Source organism: Lissotriton helveticus, chromosome 4_1 (genome assembly GCF_964261635.1).
Source record: "Lissotriton helveticus chromosome 4_1, aLisHel1.1, whole genome shotgun sequence".
Lineage (NCBI taxonomy): Eukaryota > Metazoa > Chordata > Amphibia > Caudata > Salamandridae > Lissotriton > Lissotriton helveticus.
This window is the reverse complement of record NC_136063.1, coordinates 2105292452-2105308046: the sequence shown is the minus strand read 5'-3', so window position 1 is coordinate 2105308046 and position 15595 is coordinate 2105292452. Positions and strand designations below refer to the sequence as shown.

Sequence of the window (15595 nt, the reverse complement as noted above, 5' to 3'; positions counted from 1 at the left end):
CAAAAATTATTTGAAAACAGTTAATTCAATTCTATGTCAATTTAGCTAGAGCAGGATTTTGTCCCTTGACGGTTTAGCAGTGATGGCTGGTTGGTAGGGCAAGCGGCGTGAGGAGTAAATGGATGGTGAGGTGATCAATCTGACCACATATTTGGCTGTGACAGAAGTGATATTTTGCAGGGTAAAAAGGCATTAAGGATGTGTCCAGCTATGTAGGTAGGGCTGGTGCCCATTTCATATATTTGAACAATTTCTTGTTATATAGCAGGGATTTTGGTGTGGGTGATTCATGTTTGACAAGCCAGGTTTTAAACTCACTTTGGAAGAACGGAATGTTTTAGAGTGATTGGAGACAAAGTGTTAAATGGCCTTATATGTTGATTGTTAAGAGGGAGGTCTGTAGATGAGGAGAAAGGAGGAGGTCAAGGCATGTTAGAGAGAAAGTTGAATGAGCAGTCATATGCATCCATGTAGTGGCACAGTGCTGGATAGATGACTACTCCCACAGCCATCTCATTAGTGCATTTCCTCATGGGGATTTAGTACAAACAGGTATAGTTTCATGTAAGGTTGGTCTGGAATCATATCCTCACCAGGCCAATGTCAGGCGTTTTAAACATTAGTGTGTTTTTATTCGAAGATGTTGTCTTAATGAGAACACTGGAGAGTTGGTGAGCGATACTCAATATCAAAGAGTCATTCTTAGTAAGTTATAGTCTTAGTTTAGCTTGATGGGTGAAAGGAAAGAAAACTGAATGGAAGGATGGAAGTAGAGAGAAGAGCGAGATGAGGCAGATTTTAGACAGTTAGACTATGGTGGAGCCATTGTAGCAGTGTGTGTCTAACTATCTCACTTGAAAAGATGGTCCAAAGCTTGACTGGTCTGATTGCTAGAGCAATTTCCCGAATTCTATTGATAGATTTGTTTTATAATCACTACCTACCCCCCTGTTTTTTAAACCATATATATGAAGCTGTTACGTTCCCTTTGAGGCGGCTTCTGCAGAAATAAGCATATGTTCGAGGCATAGATCGCCACCTAGTGTTCGGTCCGGATGTTTGCAGTTTGTTGTTGTCCTGAAAAGTTATTTGGAAGTCACGAGATAGGTGACTCCTCCTTTGAACCACATTGCGCATGGGCATCGGCTCCATCCTCAGATTGTTTTTTTCCGCCATCGGGCTCGGATGTGTTTCCTGCGCTCCGGTTTGGAACCGAATTTCCTTCGGCGCGCAATCCTCACCCAGTTCGATGGTGCGATTCTTCACCACTTCTTCGATTCCGGTTGCCGACGAAGGCCTTCGGGCCTACCTAGGCCTTACTCTCTGGCTCATGGAAAGGACGCCATTCAAGAAGTGCCCTCGATGTGGGTCGAAGTTTCCCCACACCGATCTACATGAGGTGTGCAACCTTTGCCTGTCACCTGAGCACGAGACCAAAGACTGTTCCGCTTATGCCTCCTTCCGCTCCAAGAAGAAGATTCGGGACCGACGAGTTTGAAGAACAATGGCTTGTTCATCAGCTTCGATCCCCAACAACATCTTTGAAGAGGGCGTCGATGTGCCAGAACACCAGCACACCGAAGAAAGTGCCAGCTCCTCTGATGCCGAAGACTCAGACGTCAAGGACATCTCTCCAGCTCAACGGGTCGTAAGTAAGACCGTCGACCCCAACCCTTCCTCGACACCCACAAAAAAGGCTTCGGTCACACCCTCACCTTCGGGCCCTGGTGCACACCGAGAGACTGCTTCCCACGCCCCGCCTTCGGGCCCGGCAAAGAAGCCTACTAAGCCTTCAGGCGGCTCGGGCTCGAGTCAGCCTATTCCCGTTGCCGATCCTATACCGCCACCGAAGAAGAAGCCATCTTCCTCAACCACGCCGACCGCTGCTCCGACACCTAAGCACACAGCGCCGAAGACTGGCAGCGGCTCATCGATGCCGAAACCGCACTCGGAGCCGAGTAAGAAAACGCCTAAAGGCCCCGATTCGCACGCTTCAGAGCCGAAAAAACACCCGAAACCGAAAAAACATGTTCCGGTAAAAGACATTTCAAAAGGTCACACTTCTAAACCAAAAGACCCTAGACCAGCTACCGACTTGGTGCCGAAAAAACCTCCGGAACCGAAAACTTCGACGCCGAAGGATCTACCCTATACAGAAGAACTTTTTACACCAGATCCTCATCAAAAAACTCTAGTAAAGGATCCTAAGACTGCCCAACTAGCTCTTAGCTCCAAGAAGAGACCACTAGAGGCGCCAGCACCTCCTCCTCCAAAGAAGAGAGACATTGCAACCTCTCCATTAAGGGTTCCTTCTCCACCACCTCCCCATACTGTTCCTCCCCCTGCACCTCCACCACATCATTCGCCTACACCATCCACTAATCCAGATGATGATGTAGATACAGACTCTGATGACACAGGTGGGGGTGCACATGACCCAGCAGGGACCAATAGTTCCCCTCAGTCACCTAATCCAGGGGATGATTACGACACACCTGATGTGACTTACGTCCCACAAGACGATGTATATCCTTTCCGACCTTCCCCACCAGAGGACACTATAGGTTTTAACCTATTAGTCCAGAGAGTTGCCCAGTACCATGGGGTTGACTTGCACACCGATACTGTGGAGGAAGATTTCCTATTAGACACTTTTGATAACACACAAAGGTCTACTGCCATTTTGCCAATGCTTAAAGGTGTCATCAAGCACGCCACAGAGGTTTTTAAAGATCCTGTCAGGGCTCGGGTCCTCAACCCTCGCATTGAGAAAGAATATAAAGCTGCCCCTACAGATCCAGTTTACATTAAAGGTCCAGCACCACTAGATTCTTTAGTAGTGTCTAATGCACGTAAACGTGCTAATTCACAAACATCAGGTGAGGCCTCACCACCTGATAAAGAATCTAAGCTCCTTGACGCCTCTGGTAAACGAACAGCGCCACAGGCAGCTAACATTTGGCGCATTTATTTATTTATTTATTTATTTATTTAACTTATATAGCGCGTTATAACCACCGGGGTCTCTAAGCGCTGTTTGTCCAGATGTACATGATAAGGTATAGCATTCACTTAATCCCATTTCTGCGCCTAGGGGCTACTCCATGCTTGTTTGAAGAGTACAGTTTTTAATTTCCTCCTAAAGGATAATAGATTACTTTCCTTCCTAAGCTCTGGAGCCAATTTGTTCCATAGGGCTGGGAGTGTGTTAGAAAAAGCACGACCCCCCACCGTGGTCAATTTAAAGCGGGGTTGGGACAGAAGGGTAGCATCAGACGAGCGCAAAGTCCTTCCAGGTATGTAGGGGAATAGACGGGATTTCACATAACTTGGAGCTTTGCCATACAGTGCCTTGTGTACGATGCACATTCCTTTAAAGACAATCCTCTGACGGATCGGGAGCCAGTGTAACTCCTGCATCAGGGGGGATGAACGGGCAGATCTAGGTTTTTTATAGATCAACCTAGCTGCATCGTTCATAACCCCCTGTAGTTTATCCAGCAGCCGCTGGGGTAGGCCTATGTATAAGGAGTTCCCGTAGTCCAGCCTAGCCAAAATTGTGGCTGAGACCACATGCCTCAAAGTGGAGAAAGAAAGTAAGGCGGAGATCTTCCTTAGTTGACCTAGCAGGCCAATGCAGATGCCCACTACCGAGATGACTTGTTTGTTCATGGATAGTTTGTCATCCACGTGAAGACCTAGACTTTTCACTGCGGACGCTGGTTTCGGTGGCACACCCAGCTCCACAGGCCAAAATTTTTCGCTCCAGGGGTTGCCCGAGATGGAAATGGGCAACACTTCCGTCTTGTCCGGGTTGACTTTTAGATGGTTCTCAGACATCCAATTAACCGTAGCTTTTAGTATGTCCTGCAACCTGGTGGACGCTCCCAAACCATCGTCCAGCCGAACGATTATTTGAGTGTCGTCGGCGTAATTGTACACCAGGCAATCCATCTTGTTCAGGAGGGTGATTAATGGCTGCAGGTAGACATTAAAGAGTAGGGGTGACAGGGCAGATCCCTGTGGAACCCCACAGGTGATCGGAGCAGAGGTGGAAAGTAAATCTTCCAACTGTACTCTTTGCGTCCTGCCCTGCAGAAATGATGTGAGCCAGGCATGTGCTGTACCCCTGACACCAAAGGATCTCAACCGCGACAAAAGTTGTTCATGACACACGGTATCAAAAGCCGCGGAGAGATCCAGTAGTATCAGGGCGCTCGGTGTTTTTACATCAGCCCGAGTTCTCAGTTCATCCAGGATGGACAACATAACAAGTTCCGTGCTATGATTAGCACGGAACCCTGCCTGGTTGGTCTCCAGCAGGTTGTTACTCTCTAGATGACCCGAGAGTGATGTTAACACATGCTGCTCAATCACTTTAGCCAAGAAAGGCAACTGGGAGATAGGCCGGAAGTTTTTCAGACACTTCGTGTCTGATCCAGGCTTCTTTAGTAGGGGGATCAAGCGGGCCTCCTTAAAAGCTAAAGGGACCTGTCCTGTACGAAGGGAGGTATTCAATAAGCGCAGAACCTCTTCTTCAATTCCTGGTACTGCCAGCTTAAATACATCAGGAGGGCATAGATCCGCCCGGGAACCTGATTTAACACGGTCCATGATTTTAAATAATTCCTGTGTAGAGATTGGGGAAAACTCCGCTAATGGTGGAATATCTAGCGGAGCAGTGAGGGCCGGTGGACGGGGACATTCGAGAGGTGTAGTCGCAGCAATTTCACCCAGGATATCGGAGATCTTATTTATAAAGAAGTCCTGAAACCTCTGGCAATCCTCCTGGGTGAACTCAGCACTATGCTCTTTATTTATCCTGAGCTCTGCCAGGACCCGAAAGATTTCCTTCTGCGGATTTCTTGCTGCGACTATTCTTTCCTCGAAGAACACAGCCTTCCTGGTTTGTATGGCTAATTTATAATTAGCCAAGGATGAGATATACTCTTTTTTGGCTACGGCGTCATATTGTTTGCGCCATGCCCGTTCTTTTTTCCTCACCCCACGTTTCATCTCCCTTAGGGAATCAGTGTACCAAGGGGCCCCAGCCCCTCTCGCCACCTTCTTCACCCTACGAAGGGGTGCCACCGCATCAATGGTGCTCCCCATTTTGTGCTGAAGGTGACCCCAAAGGACATCAATGTTAACAACCTTCTCCTTCACTGAAGGGGAGTGTTCCAAGAGGTAGACCATTTTCTCCCCATCGAGGTTTCTCCATTTCCGAGCCATTTTCCAACCATCTCCAGGTTTGGGCAAATAGCCCTTCAGTATGAGTCTGCCCTTTATTAAAAAGTGGTCAGACCATGCACAAGGCAGGATTTCCGTAGCGCCCTGAGCTGGCATGGTAGTCCAGACTAAGTCTAGTACATGTCCTTTCTCATGAGTTGGTCCCTTCACCTGTTGAGTAAGACCCAAGGAGGAGATAGCCTCCTCGATCTGTAGTGCTTGCCCCTCCTTGGGTTTTTTTTCCCAATGATAGTTGAAGTCCCCAACCACTACCATTTTATCGTATCTCGTACATAAATCCTGAACCAATCTTGTGAAGAGAGTCGGAAAATCTGGCGACGCCCCAGGCGGCCGATATACCACCAGGAACACCACACATACCGCTCCCCACCTAAGCTTAACCCCCATAACCTCGGCTCCCCCTAGGGTTTCGGAAAGGAACTTATCGGCACGAAAACGTGCCTGGTAAAGAAGGGCCACTCCCCCTCCTCTCTTTGCTCCCTCCCTGTTGAAATGGAGTGCCAAATAATTGGCGGGAAGGGCCGCCACAAGATCCGGCACCGAACAATCCCCCATCCATGTTTCGGTGAGTGCAAGGGCGTCTAGCTCCCCGTCCTCCAGAAGAGCGAAAACCTCCAATTTATGACTCTGCAGTGAACGAGTATTCAGCAGGCCATAGTTCAGAGTAGAGATGTTAGAGTCGCGCCGGCGCGCTCTTGTACCCTTTGATGAAATCAGCAAGCCCTCCTGGTCTAGCCGGTGTATGGTATCCCGCTCAAGCCAAAACTTGCCCCGATTGAGCTCCAGTAGTTCACCTCTAGAGTAGGGCAGGTTTTGACCAGGGGTACTGGCCCCGAGCCCCGGATGGTCACGGATGGGCAAAGATGGGCTCGCCTCTGGCGAGCCTCCGGCGCGCCTATGGCGCGCCCGCTGCGCGTCACCGCTGCGCGTCATCATGAGGCGTTTAATTAGCACCCAATCGTGCTATGTGTGCAACAGCAGCTAGAACGCGAACAAAAATGGCGTCTCCTGCCGGCACTTCCCCTCCCAAGATGTCACCTAGCCCCAGTCCAACTAACGGGCCGCCAAACAGCGGTGCAGATTCACAACCAAGTTTATGTGTGGGTATGTCCTAAGAAACCCCCTAATAGCCGCCTAGCCAAGTGCAAATTTCCTTTTTAAAATGCGCTACAAATAAAACGCACATACCGCGCATGAAGCGCTAAGCATGTGTTGCCTTTTTAAAATACAATTGCAAGCTCCACGAGTGGGATTACAAGACAGTTAGTAAAATAACAGGCGCAGCAGCAGGGAGTCAGAGATGCTTCACCTACACTCGCGCTTACCTGGACAGAGCGAGCGCCTAATACAAACGACTTAAATAGCACCCAATCGTGCTATGTGTGCAACAGCAGCTAGAGCGCGAACAAAAATGGCGTCTCCTGCCGGCACTTCCCCTCCCAAGATGTCACCTAGCCCCAGTCCAACTAACGGGCCGCCAAACAGCATTGCCAATACCCAAGCGTTGTTGGCAAGATATGACAGGGCACATTATGATGAACTGGAGTCCATAATGCAGCATCTATTGTTATTGTTATTTTTGTTATTGTTATTTTTGATTTATACCGCGCTCAATCACCTACAGGTCTCTAAGCGCTTGGCTTAGATCCAATTGCTTACAACTGAACGCCAAAAAAACTGAAGTCATGGTGTTGGGGAAACATGCAGAGCTCTGGGGAGATCAGTGGTGGCCGCCTGAATTAGGCATCACTCCGGCTCCTGTCTCCGAGGTAAGGAATCTTGGAATTTGGATGGACTCGGCCCTTACCTTCTCGAGTCACACAAAGAAGGTCGCAGCTACCTGCTATGGGATTCTGCGAGGCCTTAGACCTGTCCTCAAGTTCTTTGATCCTTCTACCCGGCAGCTAGTGGTCCAAGCCACGGTTCTATCTCGGCTGGACTACTGTAGTGCGCTGCTGCTGGGGATTAATCAGGCTGAAGCATCCAGACTTCAAAGGGTGCAGAATGCTGCGGCTCGGGCCATTGTTGGCCTTCCTAAATTTTGTTCAGTATCCAGCACGATTTCTGCTTTACCCTGGCTGCCGGTTAGGCAGAGAATTAAGTTCAAGTCGCTATGCTTGGCCTTTAAAATTTTGAAGTTCTCCTCACCGCCGGCACTTGCCAACTTGCTCCTTCCCTACATTCTGTCGAGGTCGTTGAGATCGGAGGCCTTACATCTTGCAGTCTGCCCCCGTTTTAAACTCAGTAGGATGGGTGGTCGCTCCTTTCGAGTACTTGCCGCTGGTTTGTGGAACGCTCTCCCGGTGCACATCCGTGAGTTGAATAATCTCACTGTTTTTAGGCGCGCGATCAAGACCTTTCTGTTCTCTGTACCTGGCTAGGGCCCTCCTTTCCGTTCCGTGTTATGTTTCAGTACCTGCTTAAGCGTCAGGACGCCCCTTCGCTGGGGCAGCTGTGCGCGATACAAAAATTAATAACATAACATAACATAACATCTACCAGACAAATATAAAAATACGGCCAATGAACTCATACAAGAAGGTAAAAATATTACTAATACTTCCATTCGTTGTGCCCTAGATGCTGCAGATACTGCCTCAAGGGCAATCAATACCAGTACCCTTCTACGTAGGCATGCCTGGCTACATATTTCAGGTTTTAAACCTGAGGCACAAAATACAATCCTTAATCAGCCATTTGATGAGACACATTCATTTGGCCCAAATGTTGATGTGTCTTTAGAAAAAATGAAATAAGACACCGCGGAGAGTTAGTGAACTACAAGCACTAACCATTCAAGAACCTTTCTTGCAAATGCATCATAATAAGGTCGTTCTACGTACTAATCCAAAATTCCTGGCCAAAGTCATTTCTCCCTTCCACCTCAATCAATCTGTGGAACTGCCCATTTTCTTCTCCCTGCCACAGACACTAGCAGAAAGAGCTCTTCATACCCTAGATGTCAAAAGAGCATTGCTATACTACATCGAGAGGACACAACCCTTTTGTAAGACAAAACAACTTTTTGTGTCTTTCTCACCACCACACAAGGGTAATCCCATTTCAAAATCTGGGATAGCTAGATGGATTGTCAAATGCATACAGATTTGTTACCACAAAGCTAAACATACGTTATCTGTTCCTCCTAAAGCCCACTCTACAAGAAAGATAAGGGCTTCAATGGCATTTTTAGGGAACATTCCCCTAGATGACATCTGCAGAGCAGCTACATGGTCTACATCGCACACATTCACAAAACACTATTGTGTAGATGTGCAAACCAAACAACAAGCTAATGTGGGCCAGGCTGTTCTCAAAACATTATTTCAAACTACTGCAACAGACAGGGGTGGTCGCCGCTAACAGTGGGTACTGATATACAATCTACAGTGTGTAATCTGCAGCTCATATGCCTCGAACGGAAAATGCTACTTATCAGTATGCATCTATTCTTGGCATGTAGAGCTGCAGAGTTACAGACGCTCAGCCGCCTCCCCGGCTACCCTTGTCTGTTCCAGTATTATCTTAATTAGATACAGATTACATGGGCATCCTTCCTTTTCTTGCAAAGCTCCATCACTTCCCTAATGGCGAAAAACAATCTGAGGATGGAGCCGATGCCCATGCGCAATGTGGTCCAAAGGAGGAGTCACCTATCTCGTGACATCCAAAGAACTTTTCAGGACAACAACAAACTGCAAACATCCAGGCCCAACACTAGGTGGTGATCTATGCACAGTGTGTAACCCTGCAGCTCTACATGCCAAGAGCAGATACATACTGGTAAGTAGCATTTTCCTTATGTGTCAAGCTTTCTTCTGGTATTAAACACATCCCTACTGTAAATAATTTTGTATCTTTACTCTTACATTTCTTAAGTTCATCTGCGTCTTTTCATGTTGTGTCGACCAAAGCTGAACATAGTATTTAAATAATGTTCTTGCTTGCGTAGTCAGTTGTAAGTCAGCGCACAAAGCATGCTCAAAAGTCTTCCGTCATATCCTATCATGACCTGTGGCTTTTGAATAAATTATGTCTTCACTCTGGGATTTGATAGTTCATTAATTGTCTTAGCATGAGAAAATCGATAAAATGTGCTTTAATGTGGCATTTCACCTTTTCTTGCAGGACTTGCCGGGTCATGCTTGCCGCGCTTCAGCACCATGCCATTTATCTATTGTAACATTAATGAAGTGTGCTACTTTGCCAGCAGAAATGATAAGTCCTATTGGCTCTCCACCTCTGCTCCTATTCCCATGATGCCCGTCAGCAGCACTCAGATTTCAGAGTACATTAGTCGCTGCTCTGTATGTGAGGTTCCATCGCAGGCAGTGGCTGTACACAGCCAGGACACAACGATTCCCAAGTGCCCAGAGGGCTGGCGCAGTCTGTGGATTGGATATTCTTTCCTTATGGTAAGTCAGCGGGGTGACTTTCATGTGTCCAACTCTGTCACTTCACCTTTCCACGTTGCCTATTTCTTGCCCATGAAAGGGATGCATTGACACTGAGGTTGTTGAAAGTAGACGATCATCATCTGTGTGGGTAAATATAGATTCTCTTGCCTTGCCTGTCATCTACATTCTGGACCAACTGTTCATTGTCTCTGGCAGCTCACGTACGCGTCTTCTGTTCGAGTATGAAGGCTCTTCTCCTAGAATTACAGTAACTTATTTGGGTTTTAGTTGCAAGCAGATCTCTTTTTTTCTTCGTTTCAGAGGTGTTGTTGTTTTGGCACCACAGCTGTTATATATACCCAGTTGTTTTTAGGTTGAGCCTAGCAGCGGCACGCATGTGATGCTCGCTTTGCAAGGCATGCTGTAGTCGAGTATGCTTTAGGAAGCCTCGCTTACTCGCCTCCCATATTTATCATTGGCTGGTATCATTGTCGTTGGTAAGCGCTGGCTTCCGATACATTATGAGGCTTCTAAGTCCCGCCTTGGCACCGTCCTGTCTCCATTTGTTGCCGCCCATAAGGACTAGACCTTTTACTTCACTCCTAACACGTCATGCTTTATCTAGTGGGTGAGCACTATTTAGTTTATTGACATTGGCGGCTGCTTTTTTGTTGTTGTTGTATGTTCATGCTGAGCGCTGAGCCCGCTTCAGGGACACGCGCTCCATTTATTTATACATTAATTCGGAGCGCGCCGCCTGCTTTAGGGGCACTGTACTCAATTAATTTATTTATTTCTACTCTAATTTGGAGCGTGGCGCCCGCTTCAGGGATACTGCGCTCTTTCTTTTTTACAATGCCAGAGGTTAAAAACGTGCAATTGTGACACCTATAGCATTGTAAATGCTTGTTCGTTTCTATGCCTCAGTTGGTCTCCGGGGAAGCTTTGTCAGGGCAGGTGAGCGGGCGGGGCACCTCTCTCACATCAGCACACTACCAGGGGACATATTTCTGATGACTGTTGTTGTTACTCCGCTGTCTTTACAATACTTTGTTATCCATTTAACCACTTTATTCACGCTCCCCTCCACTCGAGTGCCAACACACAAGACACATTTTCGGTCATAAAATGGAATCCAAAATCCACGCCCAACTTGCAGACAGTAATGCTGCTTCAAATGTCAGCTGAAGAGCTAGATTTAGAAGCCAAAAAAGCGGAGCTAAAATTATCTCCCTATGAACAACAGGGTGCTAACATGCAAAATCGCATGTTAGCACCCTTTTTCTCTACGCTTCCCTTTGCATCTCTAATGAGATGCAAAGGGGGCGTTCCAAAGCAAAATAATAGGACAAATGTCACTAAGCGACATTTCTCCTATTATCAAGCTTCACGCTAACCCTCTTAGAGATTAAAAAAAGCAGCGCTAACCACGGTTAACACTGCTTTTTAAAGTCTGCTAATTTTCAGACTTAGGCATACCTGTAGATTATGTGACTGCAACCACAGTAACTATCACCAAGGTTATCGCAGTTTTTCATTGAATATCACTGGAAATCCAGCGTTATTCAATGTAAAACGGCGATATTCCTGCTATCCCTGTTTTTTTATTGCCATGGCGCTCAGTGTAGATAATACTGCGCTACCATGGCGATTATCGCCAGGGATAGTCGGCGATATATTTTTTAACGCTAACAGCGGTCAGCGATAATTTTCGCTGCCGCTTGTTAATATGCCCCTGAGGGGCTTATCAACAAGGGCTTTATCTCTGCTTTTTTGGCTTTAAAAGCCAAAAAAGCAGAGATAAAACTAGCGCCCTATCAGCAACAGGGTTCTAACACGCAAATTTGCATGTTAGCACCCTTTTACTCTACGCTTCCCCTTGCATCTCTAATGAGATGCAAAGGGGGCATTCCAGAGTAAAATAATAGGAGAAAGGTCGCTAAGCAACCTTTATCCTATTATCAAGGATATCGCTAACCCTGTTAGCGATTAAAAAAGCAGCGCTAACCGCGGTTAACGATGCTTTTTAACGTCTTGTATTTTTCTGACTTAGCCATGATATCCTATGTAAGGTTGATATCATGGCTAAGTATGTCTATCCATATCAGCAAGCTATTGGCAAACCTCGTGGGATTATCGCTGTATTGCCAGCGATAATCTCAGAATTGGCAGCTTGCTCTCTGAATTTTATCGCTTTGGAGATAAGCATTTGCTGATAGCACGCTATCTCCGTGATAAAATTCAGAGTTGGCCGGTGATAATTATCCTATCACAATCGCCTGGCCTTGTTAATATGCCCCCAACTACTTTGCGATTTGCATGAAAGTGAAATTACCGAATTGCGATTACTAAATTGAAATTCACAGCTGCAGTGTACCAAACATTTGCAATTAGTGAATAGTTGCAAAAAGTGTTTTTTCCAGTCACAAATTACCATCAAGTGAAAGCAGCTGGTAACAAGGTGCAAACTATAAAAAGCTTTTGCAATGCAGTATGTCTCGCATTTGTGAGAGTTTAAGCTATTAACATTGTAAATGACAATGCCTTTTATTTATGTTTTAAAAACCAAAACATAATTAAAAGGCATTATCGTTTACAATGCTAATAGCTCAAACTCGCGTAAATGCTTGTTTCTTCAGTCATTACTTTGTCTCAACATTAACAAAATAATTTGTGAATGTGGTTAGTGAAAACATGGCAATCTTGTGCACTGCATAATAAAAATCAACATTTTCAGTAAGCAAAATGGTATGTTTGACTCATGTAGAGTGCAGACCATAGTTAAAGGCATTAGGACGAAAGTCACTTGCAAAAGTTGGTTAAGCCCTGGTACCCTCTCTATATCACTTTCTAGATTTGTATTCTAGCCCATTAGAGGTGCTCTAGGTCATGATGGTTTTGGTGCACTGTGAGAAAATTATAGGGACAAACAGAAACACTATCTAGTAGTTTGGCTGGAGAGAGATTGTTTTATGTAATCCATTTTGGTGGAGAGTTTTTCTATGTAATTTGGACCAGAGATTTTTACTTGGTAGGTGGTGTTTAAAATGATACATTTGCTGTAGTTGACCCGCTGAACATTGAAATTCTGTGTGGTAACAAGACTGCTCTCTGTAACCAAATTTCTTTTTTTGTCTTAGCACACTGCTGCGGGTGCAGAAGGTGGTGGGCAGTCCCTGGTCTCGCCGGGCTCATGCCTCGAGGATTTTCGTGCTACACCATTCATTGAATGCAATGGCGCCAGAGGAACCTGCCATTATTTTGCAAACAAGTACAGCTTTTGGTTAACCACGGTGGAAGAATCACGTCAGTTCATTGGTGCACCACCCTCAGAAACACTGAAAGCTGGACAGCTCCGCACGCGTGTGAGCCGATGTCAAGTGTGTATGAAGAACTTGTAGAAAGAACATGAAATACTACCTTACAACTTAAGACTTGAAAAAAAAACTCAGAAATGTTAAGAAAAGCTGATGAATTGATTGACCCATCAGGTCTGCTTCAAAGCTTAGAACAGACCGGGACTTCGCAACTATTGGGAGAGACAAATGTTGTTGTAATGGCATATGCGGATGAGATATGCTACATTGCATGGTCAAGGAGGGACAGGCTCATGCCATGCGATCTCCGCGTGTTATTCAGAATGGTGCTATTTCCTTCGGTTTCCAGTGTTGTACAATTCATGGCTACCTCAGAAAGTTTATCCTGTATCTTCCGAATTAAATACAATGAACTATCCACTCCTCAAGTAATGAAGATTCTTGCACTGAGCATCTTGAACAATGGGGGTGTTCTTTCCTGTTTATTGTGCTTTCCTCCAAAGATGACCAGTACACAGAATATATTCGCCAACCATGAGTGGGCATCGCTGTCACTAGACAAATTGTCAGTCAATGTATTACTATACCATGCTGGAAAGGTAGTGGAAATGGTGTGAAAAGTAGCATGTTTATTGAGGCAGAATATTTGATTATCATGATGCAAACTGTAAATATCGAATGCAAAACAAAGAGTCCCGGGTTAAGATACATACATTGGAGACAGAAGTGTACTTCAGGAGGTGTGATCTTAAATAGGGCAGCTCGTTCACTCTGCCACGTTTACGGTCGGTTGTCTCGGCTGCTCATATTTGATTCTATTCCTACAAAGTCGTAGCGGGTGGGAGATAATTTGAATTATCGGAACCTTGGTGGAATGAAAGTTGTGGTTGTATTAACCCCTTCGATGCTGATGACGGCCCCCAGCCGTCATGCATCACCGGGCTCGTGTGCTGATGACGGCTGGGGGCCGTCATGAACCCGCCCACTACGGAAAACCCCGCACAGGCGCAGAATCACGGCCGCACCCAAGGGGTTAAAGACACTGAGGCTAGCTAATATTATGAATGCAGCTACTTAAATAAAAAGAAAGAGTTTAAAACTTCAGAATGTCCCAGAAGTAGTAGAAATACTCAGCAGTCTCCTTCGGGTTTGTCAGTACACTTAAACAATAGTGCAAAGAAAAGTTTCCTATAATCTTCTGCACCTTATCGAGCCATCAACTGCGTTTCTTTCCGATTGCTCCTCCTACATTGCATCCTTCACTATCAAACAGGAAAAAACGAATACCCTGAAAAAATCCTTAATTCAAGACATTATTTCAGAGTGGGATAATGTCAACATTTGTACATTTAATAAAATCATGATTTACTTCCTGCTGAACTGTAGAAAGGCAAGGAGGCGAACATTATGTCTGTTCAAGGCTTTGCCACAGCGGGGCAGTGGCACTTGTATTCTTAAAAGAGAACCTTTTCCTTCAGTTATTTAAATATCTAGCCCCAAACAACCTCTCATTTTCATTTCTTGAGAAAAAGGTACTCTCTGAAATCTGCCAACCCACCTGAACTGACTACCGTTGAGAACTAAGGGGCATATTATCAAGTGCTGGCGATATAATTATCGCCGCTTTAGCGTCCATTTTTGGGCTAAAAGCGGCGATAATTATATCGCAATATCATCAAGGACACGCTAGTGAGTGTTTCCTTGATGTAGAGCCTGTTTTTTCACAGCCTCACCTTGCATCGCTAATGAGATGCAAAGAAGGCGTGGCTGTGAAAACAACACATGTTAATATCGTGAAGGCAGCTTCGCGATAATAACCAGGAGGTGCAGCGATAAAAAAAATCGCGCTACCACAGCCTTAACTCAGGAATTTAACGTCTATTAAATTCCTGACTAAGGCATACCTTTAATGGGAGATGGATTATGCTGATACGACCACAGTGTCATATCAGCAATGTTATCGCTGTTTTCAATGGAACATCGCTGGAAAACCAGCGATGTTCAATTGAAAACACCACTATCGCTGAAATATTATCGCCATAGCGCTATGCGTTGTAAATATAGCGTTATCATGGCGATAATATTCAGCGATAGCCGGCGATAATCTTTCTATCGCTATGTACGGCCAGCAATAATTATCGCTGGCCGTTGATAATATGCCCCTAACTTGGGCACATCTCCACTGGATTTATCACCAGTTAATGAAATAGAAAGGAATAATCCTTTTCGCCTTCAAACAGAATCTGAACCATAAATTGATCTTCTTTGCAGGTGTTTTTTTTAGTTGGCCATTTTCTTCACCTGACCTCTGAGACTGGATTCCTCTGTAAATCGGCAAAACTCTGTTTTCATATTTAAACGCAGCCATGCAATACTTGCTAAAATAAGTGACTCAACCAAACTACTATCTACATTTACACCATTGTTTGCTTTTCACCTGAACTTAAAATTAGCATTTTTGGGATTGTCCTCAATGTCCGAGATTCTGCATGATGTATGCTGTTATCTTACCAATACCTCACTCATTTACAATCTCAACCTTAAATGTTTATGAGGCATTTAATCCACCATTGTGAAAAACATGGGATCAGGTTACTGAAAGAAGTCCAGAGACTTATGACTGCTTATGAA

The 15595-nt window shown here is 45.4% G+C and overlaps 1 protein-coding gene across 2 annotated transcripts in view; it reads left to right on the top strand.

The window, feature by feature from the left end:
* Positions 1–13382, top strand: part of COL4A6 (collagen type IV alpha 6 chain) — a 907271-nt gene extending 893889 nt beyond the window's left edge. Inside the window, exons 46-47 of one of the 2 annotated variants that reach the window (XM_078688783.1) lie at positions 9379–9665; positions 12788–13382. In XM_078688783.1, the coding sequence (XP_078544909.1) occupies positions 9379–9665; positions 12788–13048 (548 nt within the window). In that variant the 3' untranslated portion in view covers positions 13049–13382. The remainder of the gene's footprint in view (positions 1–9378; positions 9666–12787) is intronic. The other variant, XM_078688784.1, reaches the window with a different exon arrangement.
* The last annotated feature ends 2213 nt before the right edge of the window (positions 13383–15595 follow it).